The following is a 20,539-nucleotide window of genomic DNA, read 5'->3' as shown; positions in this document are numbered from 1 at the left end:
AAGCAGAACTTCTGGTCTTCCATCCCTCGAATTTTGCTACTCCCTTGTCTGTATCATAAGTTCTACATTGCAGGCTCGCTGCCTAGGTGTTCTCTCTAACTCCAACCTCTTGTTCACCCCTCATGCCCGGTCAATCACCAAATCTTGCCGCTTCCATTTCAAAAACATAGCTCACATCCGCCTCTATTTAATGCCTGATGAGGCTAATGTTCTTGTTCATACCGCTGTCCTCTCTCACCTTGACTAGTGCAATCAGCTTTTCAGTGGTCTTACATTGTCCCATTACAGTTTCTAATGAAAGCAGTGGCAAGACTCATCTTCCTGTTCGTCTGCACCTCCCATACCACCCTCCTCTGTCAGTCCTTACATTGGCTTCCTGTAAGATATAGGGCTCAATTTAAGATCCTGGTACTTGCTTACAAATCTCTACACAATGCTGCTCCAACCTAACATCACTAATACACAAATATGTCCCATCTAAGCCCTTACGCTCTACCGAAAATCTAAGGCTATCCTCTGTTCGTACTCCTACCTCATGCTCACCTTAAAGACTTCTCTAGGGCTACAACATTCCTATGCAACGCCCTTCCCCTCTCTGTGAGACTTTCACCCAGTCTCCACTCCTTCAAAAAAATCTTTGAAAACTTACTTCTTCAGGAAAGCATATCAATTAAACTGTCAACAGCTCTCTCTCCCCGCATCAAAACAAAACATTAGGCCCTCAATGAATACTATCCTAAAAACCTACTTTTCTACCCTACCCTTACCTTTTGTGTCACTATATCCCACTCCCTCTAGCATGTAAGCTCATTGAGCAGGGCTCTTAACCCTTCTGTTCCTGTGCGTCCCACTCGTCTGGATACAAATACGCTCTGTTAGTCCACTCATTGTACAGTGCTGCAAATTTTTTGGTGCTTTAAAAATAATAAGAAGAAATACTGCCATTTTTGATCAGGAAATGTCACAATAAATAATAAGTGGAATTCTTTGTCTATAGAGGTAGTTTTATTTGATTCAGCAGAAATGTAAAAAAAATTGTTTGATATTTCAGAAAAACAGAATGTTTCATTGTACAATAGTTAATATGGGTGGTAACAGTGTGTGGATCCTAGGAAATATCTTATTGACACATTGGATTCAGAAAGAATGTTTTTCCCTTTGTGGTTGCACAACTAGAAATGTCTTCAAATGTTTTTATAACTTCTTTTAGATCAACCATAGAAACAGGAGTGTGGAAGGTTGAACTTTATGTCTTTTTTACAACCTACATTCCTACATTACAATGTTACTAATCTAAACAGAATAAACATTTCAATCCAACCAACCAACAAACAAACAAACAAACGTAACACATGGATAAACTATTGCTTTAGGGGTTTGCAGTCTGAACATAGTATATTTATTGCTTATGGTTTAATATGTTTTATTCTCTAATTACATTTGTATTAGCACACCTTGTTCACTTTTTGTTGTAGTTTATCTGAACTTTTCATCAAAGCTTTGATGTTGTGTTAAATCATCATATATTATGAAGCTGTAACGGAAATATAATCTATAGAATTCTGTCATTTCTATAGCAGTTGAAGGTATTTCCTTAAACAAGGTCATTTCCTGAAACATGTGTTGACAAGGTTAAAAAATAATGTTGTCTTTACCCTGAAGGATGTCCGCTTCCTAGATGATACACCCACCATAAAGTGTATAAATATGATTAAAAAAAACCCGAAGACCAGCATCTACACTCTTTGCTCCAACCAACGTATGCCATTGAAAGATTAAACATGACCTCCTACTATTCTAGTTCTCTTGTCCAGAGCAATAGATCATTTTATGGTTCTGGTGCTGCCAACAGATCTGGAGGCAGTTTTGGTGGTAGCACTGGTGGAGGCTTTGGTAGCAGCTATTGGTCAGGTGTTAATGGTGGAGCAAGTGGTGAGATTTCCATCAGTTCATCAGACAGTGGTTTTGGAGGTGGTTTTCCTGGAAATGAAAAGCAGACCATGCAGAGCCTTAATGACCGTCTAGCTGCTTACCTGGAAAAAGTGAGAGCCTTGGAAGCAGCTAACAGTGACTTGGAGCAGAAGATCCGAGAATGGTACGAAAAGCAACTTGCCTCTGCAAATGCCATAGATTACATCAAGCATTTTGAAATCATCCAAGATCTGCGGAACGAGGTAAAAATCTCATATTTAATGTGTATTTTCTTTACAACGGTTTTGAAGTATGAGGGACTGAATAAGCTAATAGTTGACGTGACCTGTATATTAAAATGTCCATATGATATACACTACACTGATAATACATTTATTGGTATGAATGAAAAAAAAAAAACACTTTCAAGACTGACCTGATCAGTCAAATATTTTTAATTATGAGTTTGTTTTGATTTGCATTTCTTAATTTTGTCTTTGTGTTGGGTTTACCAACTTACTCACTTTTTTGCACAATATTCACTAATAGCAATGGATTCTTTACACTTGACAGGCACCTCTCTTGTTTATGGAGTTTGCAACAGTTTATATTTTAAAGGCTGATGATAATGGATTAATTCTTACCTTCCTAATTCATCTCCTTACATAAATGTAACTTATTTTTTGTCTTTGGAATGGGTCTTTAAATGTACTCCCTTTATTTGCACAAAAGCTTTTGATAGAAATGGATTTTTTTTTTTTTACTAGTATCTCTTTTTTTTATAGATTCTTGCCACCACTCTTGAAAAATCCAGAGTTGTTCTACAAATTGACAATGCCAGAATGGTTGCCGATGACTTAAGACTTAAGTAAGTTTACCAGTTTAATAGATAATGATAAATCAACATACTAACTCTCATTCTTAGTTTAGATAATACATTACAGTAATCACTCAATAATCAATGTCATACTATACACCAAATCACATAAAAGGATTTGCTTCAAAGAACACTTGAGGAGTTAGCATTCATCAGTAGTCAAGGATTATCCATAGAGATCTGCCACATTGCTACACACAATTAATTTCTATTAAAAATAGTTGCTTTAGGTTTCCTGAAGATAAGCTTCTAAAAGAGGGCACGGGGCAATAATATCTCTTTTGAGAAAAAAAAAAAAAACATAATTGTGTAAAAACTTAATGTGTAAATTAATATACATTTTTCTCCTTAAGGTATGAGAATGAGCTTCTACTCCACCAGATTGTGGTGGCTGATATAAACAGACTAAGCAAAGCGTTGAATGAACTGACCATGACAAGAGATGGTCTTGAGATCCAGATCGAAAGCTTGACTGAAGAGCTAACCTATCTGAAGAAGAACCATGAGGAGGTAAGAAGGAAAGTCCCAAATTCACATGATAACAGATGATTAATCTAAAAGAAACAGGAAAATAATATTGTAATATCATGAACTATAGCAACACTTTATTCAACAGAATTAAACATTTATTTCAAATATACAGGAAAACATCTAAGATGCATGTTAACTTCACTAGAACACTCATCTTACATGAAGTCTGCAAATTCTGACATAGTCTTTTTTGCATATAATAATCGTGAAAAAGATTTTCAATGGGAATTTCCACTTTGAACACTGTCTTCTATATCATTGTGTAGGAAATTAGTATTGTGAAGAGCAGTGGTGGTGGCCAAATCAATGTCGAAATGGATGCTGCTCCAGGTTTAGATCTGACCAAGATTCTGAACGACATGAGAGCAAACTACGAAGCCCTGGCTGAAACAAACTATAGGGATGCAGAGCAATGGTTTAACCAACAGGTAATACATAGTGTCCTCTCTTATTGCACATACTAATTGCATTTTAGACCCTCAATACTATATCTGTAATGCTCCATGTTTCAGAGCAAGGAGCTGAAGAAGGAGATATCAGCTGGAATGGATCAGGTGCAAACAAGCAAAAGAGAAATCTCTGATTTGAGACGTTCTCTTCAGACTTTGGAAATTGAGCTTGAAGCCCAGCAGGCAATGGTAAGCATAATTTGTTGATATAGGCCAATGTATTTAATAAAATAAATGTTAGTTTTGAAAGAAGAACATTTAAGAGCACATTTAACCCTATGAATTGTAATAATATCTAACTTTATCTTTTTTTTTACATTATGAACATGAGTTGACTAAAGTTTGTGTTATTCGGGCCATCATATCTTAATACATATCCTCTAACAATAGACAATACACATCCTGTATTAATGATGATGTTTAACAAGGATAACATCAATAGCTAAGTCATATCTTTTGAATAGAAGAATCTGAGTATTCAATATCTTTAATACAGTTGCCAAAACAAAACAATTTTTTTTTTAAATTAAAACATAGACTTGCTTTTCAAAAGAACCACTAAGATTTACCCATATTTTAAAGTGGAATATGTTGGGATACATGATACCTAACATTTTATGATGCTAACAAAGACTAATCCATGCATTAATTCTATCGAGTATACCCCATTCTAGAGAAAATCATTGGAAAATGCAAAGACGGAAACACAAGGTCGTTATGGTGCACAGCTCCAACAGCTCCAACTTACAATAAGTGGTCTAGAAGAACAGCTTTTCCAGGTCAGATCTGACTCGAAAAGCCAGAGTCTGGAATACCAGCAACTTCTAGATATCAAGAACAGACTGGAGCTGGAGATCAAAACATACTGCCACCTGCTGGATGGAGAGTTTGGGTAGGTACTGGTGACAATATGAAGGCAATTAGTGTGTACAAGTTAGACAATCTGAGCTTCTATTATAACTAGATACATGCCTAACACATTACGTGCTATGCAGAAGAAAAGAGCAGACTCTGCAGAATGAAAAATTATGTATCTTCTGAGTTAGCATCAATCTAGGTGTGAGAACAGTTGAAAATTTGATCTGGGGATGAGTCCTAGCATTCCTATGTGAATTTATAATACTGTCAACGTATTTAACCATGCCGAGAAAAAATTGTACCCGCACTGAAATGTGTACGTTTTTCAAAAAGTAAAAAAAAGTAAAAACTAATATATTGAGTGAATTACAGGCGTAAATTCAGAATTTGCTCTGTTTCTTGCTTTTTGAGTTTTTACACAAATATATACCTAGAACATTATAGAGGAAACCACTTGTTCAACTCCCAGGTCAGAAGTGAAAGTCAGACATCTATGAATTTAGGGTTTCAGCTTAAATTAGGTTTGATGTACTCTTGGGTTCTATAATACATTTATCTACAAATATGTCTGATTGATGTCATATATATTATGCATTTTCTTTCCACAAACAATCTTTGTACTTTAGCTCCAGTTCATCCAGTCAATCAGCTGTCGCTGTGTCTCCCACCCAAGATTCTGTAGATCCCAAAAAAGGTAAGAAAACAAATCACTTATTGTAAGGATGTTGTTAGAACCTCTCCAGGCACACAATCTCTGTATGTTAGTGACAAAGTCAGAATTTGTCTGTATTGTATAATGTTTGTCCATTAGCATATTAACAGTGTAAGACTTTTTGTAACAAATATGTGCTATATATATATATACCGGTATACTTATGTCTATATTGAACAGATACGTATTTGTGAGATGTAAAAAATTAAATAATGAGATCTAGAAATTCACACTTTTATACCCTGCAACGGGTTACCTTCGTCGTATCTCTCTGTTAATCATTATTGTACGTTCTGTCCTTTGCACCTGGCAGACAGCACAAAACAAAACATACAGAGAAGAGGAGAAAATAAACCGTGTTTCTATTTTTTCTCATAATTTGCAATGTTTGACCTGGCTTTGCCTTGTCAGAACTGGATTTTGATATAGTTTGCTTTTTTTTTTTTTTGTCACGCATAACAGTGTGCAGCATGTATAGGCCAGACAAAATGGCGGCCCAAATGGTTTAGTGTCCAAAAATGTTTTAAAATAAATGTTTGAATATTATTCCTGGAAACGTTCAATCATGGTACTGTCTTTAGAGGTTATGGCAGTGCTAGATAAATTGGTAATATATCTACAGTAAAGTATGTAATGCAATGTCCATTTTTTTTATTTTTTTTCATAATTTTGCATTGCATTACGTTGTCCCATATACAAGTAATGTACAAAGTGCAGATTGGGACATACAATATAAATATGTCATATCCAGACAGGAAAAGTGTTGATTTTGTACGGTATATGGATTGAATATTCGTTAATGCACTTAATCGATCTTAATATTTTCAGGTCCAACCAAAACCAGAAAGACTAAGACCATTGTGGAGATAGTGGAAAATGGAACCGTTGTATCAGCCGAGTTAGAGGAAACTGAAGAAGAGATTGACTAATCACAAATCAAGAATCCTACTGATAACAGTAGACTAAAACCTCAACTATTAAGGATCTTTATTACTCAAAACAGAATGATTTTCTACAAGAAAATTGGGTTTTTAATTTTTTGATGGTAAAATAAAAAAAAAAATATTTTCAGCAAGTTACACCTTTCACGTGTTTCTATATAAATAGCTTTTTTTTGCCTAGATTAGGTGTTTTTAAAAAACTAACAAAATCTGTCAGCACCGAAGTTAAAGTTTAGTGGATAATGGAGTGCGCTGGAATTTCTTTTTTATTCTATAGAAAGAGTAATAATATCATATTAATAATTTTGAAATGTATATATTGCATAAGAAATAATAGTGTTACTTCTCTTTTTGTCTACAGTATAACTAAGACACTGTCAGAGAATTGTCAGGAGTTCAAAGAGAATTCAAAGTGAATTCCAAATTTCACACTAAAATAGCTGAAATGGAAACATAGTTGGAGGATTTCTCCTGTTCCGGTTCCGCTATTTTGACCTTAAATTTCAACTTTACTTCAAATTCACTTTGAATTCTCAATTTAATTAAAAAAAAACCTGGAGTGTGTTTAGCCAGGTTAAAAAGGAATATGAGTGTATTTTATCTCTGCATGTCTATAGGCAATTTAGAATAATGTAGAATTTTGAAACTCTGATATCATATAAACAAGTCCGCTAAGTACCCAATAAAACAGACGTACAAGGATAGAGTAAGAAACCAATGATTGGTGAAAAGATTTGAAAAACCCACCTAAACAGAATCAAATTCTGAATTACAACATTTACACACGGGGACCCACATGGTATGTAGTATTGCCCGGGCTGCTTTTGGGGCTGAAGACCCAGATGTGGAACAGTTAAGCTCTAGTTCTCAATAGGTAATGGAGGGGTCCGGAGGATATCAATGTTTTTTTGTTTGTTTTCTTTCTCTCTTTTAATTTTCCGTGCGGCAAGTGCTTCTCAAAGCAGCCACATAATATAAAATGACTCAGTAATATAGTGCTTTACAAGGCCACTAACGGGGAGGTAATGGTGCTCCCTGGGGGGAAAAAAACTTTGCACTGGAGCTGGAGCTGTTTTGCACTACACCTCCCATGATGCTTTGCCAGCATTATGGATGTAAGAGCATTGTGGGAGATGTAGTCCACAGCATATGGAGTGCCGAAGGTTGCCTACCCCTGCTCTACACCCTTCTGTTAGTTGGGTAATATGGCGGGATCACATTCAATACTTGGGCACCATCTACCTGTTTACTTCATTGAGCTCCTGGAGAGCATTAGCTGCACCTTGCTCATGGGTGGAAAGAAGGGGACATAACACAGTTAGGAGGGGATATGTCATGACATGTCCCAAACTATCAGTTAGTAAAGGGGTCATTACGTTTTGATTTGGGCTTAAAAGGACATTCCACTACCCATATAAAAAAAACACAAAATAAAAATCACTATTCAGTAGATACCGCGAATCAAAAACATGCGTGCATGTAATTATGACTTTTTATATATATATAGTGATGTACCGAACTGTCCGCCGGCGGACAGTTCCCGGCGAAATTAGCTTGTTCGCGTTCGCCGCGGCGGGCGGACACATGCGCAGTTCGATCCGCCCCCTATTCGTCATCATTGGGCAAACTTTGACCCTGTGCCTCTCGGTCAGCAGACACATTACAGCCAATCAGCAGCACTCCCTCCCTTCCACACCCTCCAACCTCCCTCCCAGCATCCATTTTCGATTCATTCGGAAGATGCATGCTTAGTGAGAGGAGGGAAAGTTTAGCTGCTGCTGATTACATAGGGAAATTGATAGCTAGGCTAGGGTATTCAGTGTCCACTACAATCCTGAAGGACTCATCTGATCTCTGCTGTAAGGACAGCACCCCAAAAAGCCCTTTTTAGGGCTAGAACATCAGGCTGCTTTTTTTTTTTTTTTTTTTCCTGTGTAATGTAATTGCAGGTGCCTGCCTGCCAGCCTGTGTGTCAGGCTCACAGCATATACTGTGCCCACTTGCCCAGTGCCACCACTCATATCTGTTTTAACAATCGGTTAAGCTTTACATTTAAAATAAATATTTTTTTTTCACTGTAATAGAAGAGCAGTTGCCTGCCTGCCAGCTTCTGTGTCAGGTTGGATGCCTTGCCCATTTGCACAGTCAGTGCCACCACTCATATCTGTTTTAACAATCGGTTAAACTTTAGATTTAAAATAAATATTTTTTTTTCACTGTAATAGAAGAGCAGTTGCCTGCCTGCCAGCTTCTGTGTCAGGTTGGATGCCTTGCCCATTTGCACAGTCAGTGCCACCACTCATATCTGTTTTAACAATTGGTTAAGCTTTAGATTTAAAATAAATAATTTTTTTTCACTGTAATAGAAGAGCAGTTGCCTGCCTGCCAGCTTCTGTGTGAGGTTCACATTGGATACTGTGCCTATTAGCCCAGTGCCACCACTCATATCTGTTTTAACAATTGGTTAAGCTTTCGATTTAAAATAAATCATTTTTTTTCACTGTAATAGAAGAGCAGTTAGTTGTCTGCAAGCGTCTGTGTTTCAGGCCTACTTCAGCGTGTGCTCTGCAGACCTGTGCCAGTGTGCTTTGACAGTTGCCACTCATATCTTGTGTCTCTATAGCGTGCTTTTACAACCAAAATTAGTTTTCACTGTTATAGATTAAATAGCAGTTACTTGTCTTCAAGCGGGTGTCTCAGGCCTACTTCAGCGTGTGCTCTGCAGCACTGTTCCAGTGCACATTGCCAAAGGCCTAAGGCTGGCCCTGCGCATGGGTCAGTGGCTCTGCACCAGACTTCCCTCCAATTGATCAAAGTTAAAGGATTTCAAGTGGACTGATTACAATCACAGGGCCTCTAAAGAGTCCTGTATTGTTATTTGTCGTCACTACCTTCCCGCGTCGGGAAGATTTCTTGCACAGGGCGCCCAAAGGCCTAAGGCTGGCCCTGCGCATGGGTCAGTGGCTCTGCACCAGACTTCCCTCCAATTGATCAAAGTTAAAGGATTTCAAGTGGACTGATTAAAATCACAGGGCCTCTAAAGAGTCCTGTATTGTTATTTGTCGTCACTACCTTCCCGCGTCGGGAAGATTTCTTGCACAGGGCGCCCAAAGGCCTAAGGCTGGCCCTGCGCATGGGTCAGTGGCTCTGCACCAGACTTCCCTCCAATTGATCAAAGTTAAAGGATTTCAAGTGGACTGATTACAATTACAGTGCCTCTAAAGAGTCCTGTATTGTTATTTGTCGTCACTACCTTCCCGCGTCGGGAGTGGGTCATTTGCGCCCCTGCTGCCTTCCTTGCATGTGGTAGCTGTTTGTCAGGGATTTGTCAATCCATATCTGCCAAGTGACCCTATGTAGGGGGAACAGTCTCTATTCTGCTCTGTGTCAGTGTGTATCAGGGATCATTAGGACAGGTGTCAATCCGTATCTGCCAAGTGACCCTATGTAGGGGGGACAGTCCCTATTCTGCTCTGTGTCAGTGTGTATCAGAGGCTTTGAGGACAGGTGTCAATCCATATCTGCCAAGTGACCCTATGTAGGGGGAACAGTCTCTATTCTGCTCTGTGTCAGTGTGTATCAGGGATCATTAGGATAGGTGTCAATCCATATCTGCCAAGTGACCCTATGTAGGGGGAACAGTCTCTATTCTGCTCTGTGTCAGTGTGTATCAGGGATCATTAGGACAGGTGTCAATCCATATCTGCCAAGTGACCCTATGTAGGAGGAACAGTCTCTATTCTGCTCTGTGTCAGTGTGTATCAGGGATCATTAGGATAGGTGTCAATCCATATCTGCCAAGTGACCCTATGTAGGAGGAACAGTCCCTATTCTGCTCTGTGTCAGTGTGTATCAGGGATCATTAGGACAGGTGTCAATCCATATCTGCCAAGTGACCCTATGTAGGAGGAACAGTCCCTATTCTGCTCTGTGTCAGTGTGTATCAGGGATCATTAGGATAGGTGTCAATCCATATCTGCCAAGTGACCCTATGTAGGAGGAACAGTCTCTATTCTGCTCTGTGTCAGTGTGTATCAGGGGTTTTGAGGACAGGTGTCAATCCATATCTGCCAAGTGACCCTATGTAGGAGGAACAGTCCCTATTCTGCTCTGTGTCAGTGTGTATCAGGGATCATTAGGATAGGTGTCAATCCATATCTGCCAAGTGACCCTATGTAGGGGGAACAGTCTCTATTCTGCTCTGTGTCAGTGTGTATCAGGGCTGGGCTTTGAGGACAGGTGTCAATGTTAGGTGATTTCTGCCCTTTATGGATTAAAAGCAGACTCTGCATCAACTGTGCAATTTTCCATGGGAGTTTTGCCATGGATCCCCCTCCGGCATGCCACAGTCCAGGTGTTAGTCCCCTTGAAACAACTTTTCCATCACTTTTGTGGCCAGAAAGAGTCCCTGTTGTTTTTAAAATTCGCCTGCCCATTGAAGTCAATGGCGGTTCGCGCGGTTCGCCGGTTCGCGAACATTTGCGGAAGTTCGCTTTCGCCGTTCGTGAACCGAAAATTCCGGGTTCGCGACAACACTATATATATATATATATTGGAGGTATTTCTAAAACATTGCTTGAAAAAAACTGTTGATTTATTGTCTGAAGGTTTAGCAAGCCTTTGCAAGGCAGATGCTCTGGGCAATTGATGCCTATTGAATTTAGCTCCACTGAGCTAAACAAATCAGGAAGTAACAGGGCCAGTGCACTGACAGATAATGGTTAGTTTATAAAAGCACCAATTAATATGGAAATCTTGTAAAATGAAAAAAGGCTTGGAAATGCTGCAGACTTTCTGTGTCTGTCCAAGAACAGACTTCACAGTGCAGCTCAATGAGAAGTCTTTGCAAGGCAGGCGCTCTGAGCAATTGCTGCCTCTTTAATTTAGCCAAACAAACCAGGAAGTAGCAAGACAATTTGTCTGATTGGCATCCGGGGGGGTGGGAGGGTTTGGGCTTAAACCACATATATTTCTGGAACCTGGCAATGTTCCTTGAATCTTTTCACGTAAGGAAGCAGCAAATCACTATAAAAAAAAACTATTAAACTATAAACCTAAATTAATACTTATAAACGTGTATGAGTATGTTATCAATGCAAATTCATATTTTTGCTAAAACAAAAAAACAAAAGAAAACACATAGAAATGTTGCACATAACAATTAGAAATCTATTTTACATGTCCTATTTTTCGTAATCACTTAATATATTATTTTATTTTCTATTTTATTCCATAGATATTTATAGATTTATAGATGACAGGTTTATAGGTTTATAGATGACAACAAACAGGAAAACTGTGTTCAACTAATTTTATAAGGAATATTTAGTCATTTTATGTCTGCTTGTCTACCAGCAATTTAGAATAATATAGAATTTTGAAATTCAGATTTATAATCTTCAATAAAATAAACAGATGTATAAGGGTAGGAGGACGGTCTCATTGATGGGTGATACATTTCTAAACAGAAAGAAACTCTTTTCATTTTCACACTTGAACCCATAATATGAACTGCAATTTCATAATCTGTGGATCTTTCTCCATTCATTGTGAGTAAGGAAACAAAGAAAAAAAAAATCACATACAATTAAACTAATTACAACAACTGTAAAATAAATACCCACTTATACATGCGAATGTGGATATGTTAAATTAAAATTACATTAAAAAGCCAAATCTAAAAAAAGAAACAAACTGTGCTAAGCTGGAAGACTGTAAGCAGGGCCCTCATCTACCTATTGTTCCTATGTCACTGTGTAATTGTCTCAGTTATTGTAAATCCCACCCCCCCTTTCATAAAATTGTAAAGCGCTGCAGAATTAGTTGGCGCTATATAATTACCAATAATTATAATTATAATGGGCAAATTTGTTGGGTACAGTAATACCCTCCATATTGTCAAGGTTGTTGTTACAAGCCCAGATTAGCAAGCTGTCTATTTTAGTTATTTTGGAACTTAGAATATTGATAATATATTTATTCCTTTTTGGGAAATTTAAGCAGTCTTACAACCTGACAAAGCCTGTAACTCTGCCTTAAATACAGCATCAAATGAAGATCCCGGTGCTGCTCTCCACGCCTTTGTCCAACCTCATTCCTGCACTTGTGCAGTCCAATCAAATGCTTCTCGGAGAGAAGCATTTGATTGGACCATTTAACTGGGGAGTTGGGAGAGAGGGAGGGTATTTTAAAAAAAAAGTTGCACTGCTTGCAAGACAGAACATCGTTACATCTGCCGTCAGTGCACTGTGCGCTCTGTTGACAGCTGTAATATTTGTACATAATTGATAGTCATCTGTGCCGTGGGTGAAGCCAGCCCTCGGCAAAAAATATTATATTTCAGCTTGAAATGCTGCACATACAGACTCCTACCACTATGACCACTACAAATCACAGCAGCGGTCATGGGGGTTGGAGCAACCCTTTAATGCTCTAATGTTTAAATAACCTCTACCCAACGTCTCCAGTAACCCTAAACATCATGTAACTTGAACACTAACCCTAATTCCAATGCTAAATCTTACCCTACCACTATGCCATTGGAAGAGGGAGTCCCCAAAGCTGATGTCACTGTTGACCTCTGAGTACTCTGACTTGTGTGTTAATAGCAATATAAGATGGATATAAGATCTCTGCTACAATGATTTCTTCTCTGACTAGCAGAGCACAGACAGTAAGCAGCATGTCGCTGATTGCAAATCACATTGTGATCTGGCTGCCGAGAGCACTCAGAGATGGCAGATGAGTTTCTTTAAAGAACTCAATGGATATCCCTAATATGGGGTGAAACCTGGTGTGGTCATGGTACTTCAGGCTGGTGATTCCATTTGCCACGTGCAGTGCTCACTTCGAGTACTCCGCACACCTCATTGATGAGCTCAGGGACTCCTTCACTGGCAGGGGAGAGCCAGGTGTCTGTAGATAACCCTGGCTGATGCTGTAGGAAAGAACTTGTTGTAATGTGGCAATGATTCTTAAGAACCAATGTTTAGGGTTAAAGGTCTGAACAGAGTACATGTTAGTGCTAAGCAATGTGAAAAGAAAAAAAGAAAGAAAGAACAAAAGAAAGAAAGAAAGAGAAGAAAGAAAGAAAGAAAGAAAGAGAGAAAGAGTAAAAAGTAAGAAAAGATTAGCACAGGCAGCAGTCAGAAAGCCCAAATCAGAAAAATCTGTGATAATATAGACACGGACACACATGTATTTTAAACGCAACACACAAAACTTCTGCATACACATAAAACCACAAGCAGTCACTAACACACACAAAACACACAGCCTTCCGGCTTATATACAACCATCCCAATCACAAATTCAGGAATCCAACACGCAGAATCAAGTAACGGACTGCAAACAGCGTGGGAAAGTGATTTTAAGCCTTTTAAGATAATATTTTTTTTTTTCTATTTCACTTACTAACCAACAAAAACCCTGAAGGGTACAAATATTATTTTTTTTGCAATCATAGACAGAATTTTAAGATAATTTTTGCAATGTGTGTTAAATTTTGTTTAAAAAAAAACCTATAGTCTTTCCCAGGGGGATATCTGCTCTCTAAACGAAACACCCACAACAAACTGTATAAATAGACTAAAAAGTAAAGATCAGAATCCACACTGTCCTTTAATCAAAGTGTTTGGGTCATTGAAAGATCTCTACTAGCAAACATGACCTCCTATCGTTCTAGCTCTCGTGTCCAGAGCAGCAGCTCATCTTATGGTTCAGGTTCTGCTGGTGGATTTGGAGGTGGCTTTGGGGGCAGCTCAGGAGGTTTTGGTGGCAGCTCAGCTGGTTTTGGTGGTAGCTCTGGTGGAGGTTTCGGTAGCAGCTATGGAGCAAGCTTTGGTGGTGGAGCAAGCTTTGGTGGTGGATCCAGTTCATCTAACAGTGATTTTGGAGGTCTCCCTGGAAGTGAAAAGCAGGCCATGCAGAACCTTAATGACCGTTTAGCTTCCTACCTGGATAGTGTGAGAGCTTTGGAAGCATCCAATAGTGACCTGGAGCGGAAGATCCGAGAATGGTACGAAAGCAGGCTCGCCGTTGGTGCATCTGCAACTGGCATAGACTACAGCAAGTACTTCGAAATCATCCAAGACCTGAGGAACAAGGTGAAACGTTCATATTTATTGAATATATGTTTTCACAACAGATCTTGCCGTATGTGCTAGGTGTATGGAATAATAGTTGAAGGTGTCACAATGTTAAAATATATACACTGATAATTAGTTTATTGGCATCAATATAAGAAGAATTTCAAAAAGGACCTCATCAGTCAAAGATTTGTATTTAAATATGAATTTAAGAGAAACATTTTTGATCAGGCATGTAGTAGAATGCAAGATGTTATTTACAAAGGTAAATAGGTAATACGCTAATATGCAAGTGGCAAAGGTTTTATCAGATACTATGTATTATTTTGCAATAGGTCTTACAGTATGTGCTAACTGTATAAGTTAATAGTTTAAGTGATATACCATATTTTTCCATGTATAAGACACCCCCATGTATAAGACGACCCCTATTTTTTGAGGCCAAAATTAAAAAATAAATATTTTACACATCAAATATAACAACTTTGATATTTTAGAGGTGACTTCTGAGGAGAACAACACACTTATGATTCTCATGCCTCCCCTCTGCTATGGTACTATGAAAAGTTAGTGACACCATAGTGCATGGGGGGAGACTACAGCTCCCACATTACAGCAGGTGGTGTGAGGGCATGCTGGGACATCCCAGTAGTATTTCCTCTGCTCTCTGATACCCATTTCCTCCCCCATAAATATAAAGCAGAGGTGGAGCAAACCTTAATATGGCTGCTGCTTTTAAGGTGTGACATGTGACATGTCTCTTAACTTAGGTCCCCGCGCACAAGTGTTTTTTTTAACCCGTGCAGTGACATTCCGTGTATTAGACGACCCCCAATTTTAGACAATTACGGTAAATATAACCACTGTCAAGAATGACCTGATGCGTCAAAGATTTTGAAAAATATATTTTTTTAATTTGACTGGTATGTAAATGCGTTTTTGTGTGCAATATTTCCTTTTATCAGTTGTGTACAGAACAATATGTTATGTAAGGAAACAGATAGGTGATACACTAATATGATGACATCCTGAATATATCTTTGTCAAATATATTTTATTAGAGAGGTTTTTTTTCATATATTGTAATAAACGGTGAACAATAGTAACAGATACAATAAATATTAACGGGGTGGGGAAACTGGGAAAAAAAAGGGGTATTAATATATATATATATATATATATATATATATATATATATATATATATATGTGTGTGTGAACTTATTTATTTATGATTATATTTTAAAGGAATGATGATAGTGTAAAAATTCTAACCTTTCTGACGTATCTTCTTACATAAATGTAATGGTTATTTGTTCATGGTGTGGTTTTTAAACGTACTTAGTTTGCTTGTACAATAGCCACTAATAGAAACAAAGTATTTAAGCTTGACGATAAACTCTCTTGTTTACAGATTTTTGCCGCCACCATTGATAACTCCAGAGTTGTACTGCAAATTGACAATGCCAAACTGGCTGCCGATGACTTCAGACTTAAGTAAGTTTATAAATTCACTAGATAACGGTACATAAACATGCTAGCTTTCAAGTTCAGTTTAGATAATGAAACTTAGCCTTAAGCAAAATACATTTATATTGAAAGAATGTTGCTGCAGATTTCATAAAAAACAAATACGCTCTCAGAATATTGTGCGTTGTAATATCTCTTCTTCTGAAATAAAAAAAATGTAATAGTGGAAAGGTGGCTTTTGAAGTCAACATGAATTTTTCTCCATAAGGTTTGAGAATGAGCTGGCTCTGCGGCAAAGTGTGGACGCTGATATTAGTGGCCTCCGCAGAGTGTTGGATGAATTGACCCTGACAAGAGGTGATCTTGAGATCCAGATCGAGAGCTTGAATGAAGAGCTAGCCTATCTGAGGAAGAACCATGAGGAGGTAAGAAGGAAGCACACATTAATATATAAGTTCTTCAGCATAACAAAAGTCACCAAAAGGTGCCACGTAAAAATTGCCTAATTCTCCTAAAAATGTACAAATACTTTTAAAATGCATGTTTGTTCACTTTCCCTCATATTACTCAAAATGGGAAAATTCTGCACATGTTTTAGTAGAACCTATTGCAAACCGATCGTGGCAAATATTTTCAGTAGAAAATTCCACATTGAACATGTCTTCTGTATCGTTAATCAGGAGGTTAGCATTGCAAAGAGCAGTGCTGCTGGCCAAGTCAACGTCGAAATGGATGCCGCTCCAGGTATAGATCTGACCAAGATTCTGAATGACATGAGAGGAGACTATGAAGCCCTGGCCGATAAGAACCGCAGGGATGCAGAGCACTTGTTCCACCAGCAGGTAAAATAATTTTAAAAAAATTAGAAAAACAAACAAAACATCTATACTCTCAATTTAACAATTTAATTTCGTCAATGTTAATCTTTTCAGAGCAATGAGCTGAAAAAGGAGATATCTACTGGCGTGGAACAGGTGCAGACAAGTAAGAGTGAAGTCTCTGACTTGAGACGTTCGCTTCAAGCTCTGGAAATTGAGCTGCAATCCCAGCTGTCAACGGTAAGATATACCTTGTTGGAAGAAGCCAATACGTTTTATAAAAAATATGAGGTTTTAAAGGAAAATATTTCCACGCCATTTTACATACACAGCTGAAAAGAGACATATGTAAACAAAGTTCAGCCATTCTCACATCTGCTTTTGATCCCAAAGAAGGGAAAAAAATAAACAGTTTGAAGCATTTTCCAATTTTGAATCAAACTAGGAAAAAAATATTTGTCGACCCCAGAATGGCATTCATATTTCTCCTTGGCTCAAGAAGCTATTACCACAAATATTAAAAATAAGATCCTTGAATATTATGTGTTTGCAAGTATTTGTCCAGCTACTGTATACACATCTGTACAGACTCTGAAAAAAAACAATCCTCTTCTGAATTGCACATGTAAATTGTTCTTACTGAAAAAAAACCTTTCTTTTGCCTTAGACTAAATCTCCTTTCTTCCAGTCTGAATGTGTGACTTCATGTCATATGTATAGTCCCCATTATGAATATGTTTAGTTCAGTAAATCTATCATGTATGCCCAATTATAGAAAAAATCATTGGAAGACACACTGGCAGAAATAGATGGCCGTTACGGCGCCCAGCTCCAACAGCTCCAACTCACAATAACTGGTCTGGAAGAGCAGCTGTTCCAGATTAGATCCGACATGGAAAGACAGAGTCAGGAGTACCAGCAACTTCTAGATATTAAGAGCAGACTGGAGATCGAGATCGAAACATACCGCCGCTTACTGGAGGGAGAGTTTGGTGACTCTAATGCGAGGTATTAGTGCATGCATGTGAGGAATAAAGCATTCTAAGCTTGTATCATTTATCATATTTATTTTTTCAGAGTCAACAAAAATCAAGTGAGAGAACCTTTGGAAAATTTGATCTAGGGCTGAGTTCTTTTTTTTTCTCCCCATGCGATTTTCCACAATTTTCTACATATTCTATGTTCAAACATTTTTATTTGTTGTTAAAGTTTGTTGTTGACAGAGCTATCTGATAAAGCAATGATGACAAGTGTACAGGGTCAACGGATTTTAACCATCAATGTTGCAAACAAAATTGAAATTTTCCAAACTAAAACGTATCATTTTCAAAAAATGGAGACAAACTTAAATTTTCTGTGAATTGTAGGCTTTGGAGTTTGAGCAGAAATCTGCCATATTAGTGTTGTGTTTGTTTCCTTTCATATAAACCTAGAAAATTACAGAGAGAATAATTTCTTGGAATCCAGGATCAGACATGTTCCTACTTCCACTAGGAAGTCATACATCTACTGTAATGTATGTTTTTCAACTATGTATATTATTGACGTTACATGTTTATTATGTATTTTTCTTCCGCAGACAATCTTCAAGTTCATTCTCCAGCTCATCAAGTTCAGGTGGTCGGTCAGTTGTTGCAGTGGCTTCCACCGAGGTTTCCTCTTCAACCCAGTCATCAACATCAGTATCTTCTATCGATTCCAAAAAAGGTAAGAAATAAAATCACATCTGGAAAGCATGGAGTAAGAAACCTCTCCAGTAAGACAATCTACAAGTGAGCAAGTCACAGTCAGAATTCAGCCAAATTGTATAATGTTTCTCCATTCTAACTGATAACCTCTGTATGTTCAGGTAATCTGGATCTATCTCTCTAACTCTATCTACAGTATGTAGCTAGCTAGCTATTTATCACAACGTTAGTGATATGAAAACAAAAGAATTCTTAACAATGCATCATAAATCGCACAATGGCCAGGTATTTTAAAAAAGCAGAATTTCTGAAAATATCCTTTTGATATTTAATGTATATAATTATATTGCATTAGCCTCACTATGCTGTTTGGCAAACTTTTATTTGCATGCATGTCTATATAGTAAATGCTTTGCATAATCAAATATTCCTTGTGAATACAGAATTAACTATCTTTACTTATTTGCCTTTTTCGCCATGCATGACAATGTGTCCAGGCGTTTTAGAACATGTACAGGGCATATAAGATGGAGGGCTGGATGATTAAGTGTTCCAAAATATTTTAACATATTTGGATATTTTTCATTGAAAGTGTTACAATTCAGGGACTGTCTGATTGCAATCATAGGCAAGCAAAGCAATGCCCTTTGTATTTTTTAGATTTTTTATTAAGTTGTCAGTAAATTAAATTATAAAAGGAATATGCATTGTGTAGACTGTGACATGAAACATTTTAGCCACTTGTTACTTTGTACATTTGTACACTGTGCACTCAACTTTCATTCACGACTTTATTCAATCTTTTTCGAATTCAGATCCAACCAAAACCAGGAAGGTGAAAACCATTGTAGAGGAAGTGGTAAACGGCGAGGTCGTCTCATCCAAGGTACAGGAAATTGAAGAACCATACTGAAGACAATAGACAAGAATCCCAGCAATTAGGGACCTTATTTTACGAACATAGTCTATTGTACAAGAAAGTGAAACTAATGTGATTTTTGTTTTTTGACTTTTCAATAAAACTCTTTCAGCAATTTATTCCTTTCATGTGTGTTACGGACCGTTTCAGCATAAAAGGGGAAAAAATCCGTTTAGGCGATAATCCCCTTTTCCCCAAAAAGGCACAGCTACTGTAAAAGCACCAAAACTCACGAACTGGATATAGGTGAATAAGGTAGCACTCCAGCTGGAACCTCACGAATAGCTGCTAGCAGATGAATAGGAAAAGCAGACATCAGCTTACACTCCTTAGCAATCAATCTCCAACAGCATACAGTGAATCCCCCCAAGAACGAGACAAGGCTCCGTGTTGAGGGTCAAGCAGTGGTCTGTTTATTCAGGGCTACCTGCCCCTGTATTTATGCAGGTCTCCCACCTGGTGGACACTCCCCTAGGGGACCAGATGGAAGACTGAAACAGCAGACAGACATGTATCATTTTCGTACACACAGCCACAATACTTTCCCACAATGCATCTTGGTTTCCTCCTCCCTGCCCTGGAGATAATTAATGAAGTAATTCAATTATCTCCTAAGACAAAGGCAAGACTCCATTATGCACATGGTGACACAGAAACAGACTATCACTTTAAAATACATACAGACACATTTTATACACAAAACACAGACATGTAACATATCCCCAGATAGCTCAGGTCTGGGTGCACATTATTAGGTGAATGGCACCCAGACCACACAAATACATTTTAATTGCCATGGAGCCAAAGTCTTTAATTATACCAACAGGCTCCATGGCAGGCTATCTGGGTTACTACAGTTCACATAAAACAAACTACCGAATTTCCCTGCATTCACCAAATCCATACGAATGAGAACCAGGGGCTGGAGGTTCAGCGGTGCCTGCACGGAAAAGTGTCCGATTTTGGTGCATGAAAGCCGGGCAGAAAAGTGCTAGCTGCCCGGGGAGCTCCAGACCAGCGCCACCTAGCGGCCGCTAAGTGTAACAGCGGCCACACAGTTAACAGGCAATTAACCGCAGCTTCAGGGAGGTAAATTGGCAGCACACTCCAGCTTCTGGGTGGCCAATTAACAACGCCGGCCGGCTTCCCACGGCTCTGGGGAGGTTGGTGAACGGCTGTTTGTTCGGTAGATGAAATCTACCGAACTGCTGTGCAGAAAGGGAGAAATAAATCCTTCTACACAGTAAAATTAACCCTTTCGCTGCCGGTCCATAGTCCA

At 38.2% G+C, this 20,539-nt stretch overlaps 2 protein-coding genes across 6 annotated transcripts in view; both read left to right on the top strand.

Annotated features, from left to right (window-relative positions):
• LOC134614930 (keratin, type I cytoskeletal 47 kDa-like) overlaps positions 1 to 20,539 on the top strand; it is a 120,021-nt gene that overhangs the window by 25,817 nt on the left and 73,665 nt on the right. Inside the window, exons 1-8 of one of the 5 annotated variants that reach the window (XM_063459208.1) lie at positions 13,880 to 14,384; positions 15,780 to 15,862; positions 16,104 to 16,260; positions 16,516 to 16,677; positions 16,768 to 16,893; positions 17,429 to 17,661; positions 18,233 to 18,360; positions 19,157 to 19,379. The exons of 3 other annotated variants lie outside the window; for them this stretch is intronic. In XM_063459208.1, the coding sequence (XP_063315278.1) occupies positions 13,944 to 14,384; positions 15,780 to 15,862; positions 16,104 to 16,260; positions 16,516 to 16,677; positions 16,768 to 16,893; positions 17,429 to 17,661; positions 18,233 to 18,360; positions 19,157 to 19,254 (1,428 nt within the window). In that variant the 5' untranslated portion in view covers positions 13,880 to 13,943 and the 3' untranslated portion in view covers positions 19,255 to 19,379. Of the gene's footprint in view, positions 1 to 13,879; positions 14,385 to 15,779; positions 15,863 to 16,103; positions 16,261 to 16,515; positions 16,678 to 16,767; positions 16,894 to 17,428; positions 17,662 to 18,232; positions 18,361 to 19,156; positions 19,380 to 20,539 lie in introns of those variants that run through there. One more of the 5 variants, XM_063459203.1, reaches the window with a different exon arrangement.
• LOC134614932 (keratin, type I cytoskeletal 47 kDa-like) lies at positions 1,754 to 6,331 on the top strand. Its single transcript, XM_063459214.1, has 8 exons — positions 1,754 to 2,174; positions 2,697 to 2,779; positions 3,142 to 3,298; positions 3,586 to 3,747; positions 3,832 to 3,957; positions 4,443 to 4,660; positions 5,253 to 5,320; positions 6,167 to 6,331. Exons 1-8 carry the CDS (start codon positions 1,782 to 1,784, stop codon positions 6,265 to 6,267), a joined length of 1,308 nt encoding a protein of 435 aa, XP_063315284.1. The 5' UTR covers positions 1,754 to 1,781; the 3' UTR covers positions 6,268 to 6,331.

Source organism: Pelobates fuscus, chromosome 6 (assembly GCF_036172605.1).
Source record: "Pelobates fuscus isolate aPelFus1 chromosome 6, aPelFus1.pri, whole genome shotgun sequence".
In the NCBI taxonomy this organism is placed as follows: domain Eukaryota; kingdom Metazoa; phylum Chordata; class Amphibia; order Anura; family Pelobatidae; genus Pelobates; species Pelobates fuscus.
This window is presented reverse-complemented; position numbering and strand designations above follow the sequence as displayed.

Coding starts and splice junctions, on each gene's coding strand:
- LOC134614932 (XM_063459214.1), top strand. CDS start 1,782: ATGACCTCCTACTATTCTAGTTCTCTTGTCCAGAGCAATAGATCATTT. Junction 2,780..3,141: donor GCCGATGACTTAAGACTTAA/GTAAGTTTACCA, acceptor TTTCTCCTTAAG/GTATGAGAATGAGCTTCTAC. Junction 4,661..5,252: donor CTGCTGGATGGAGAGTTTGG/GTAGGTACTGGT, acceptor TTTGTACTTTAG/CTCCAGTTCATCCAGTCAAT.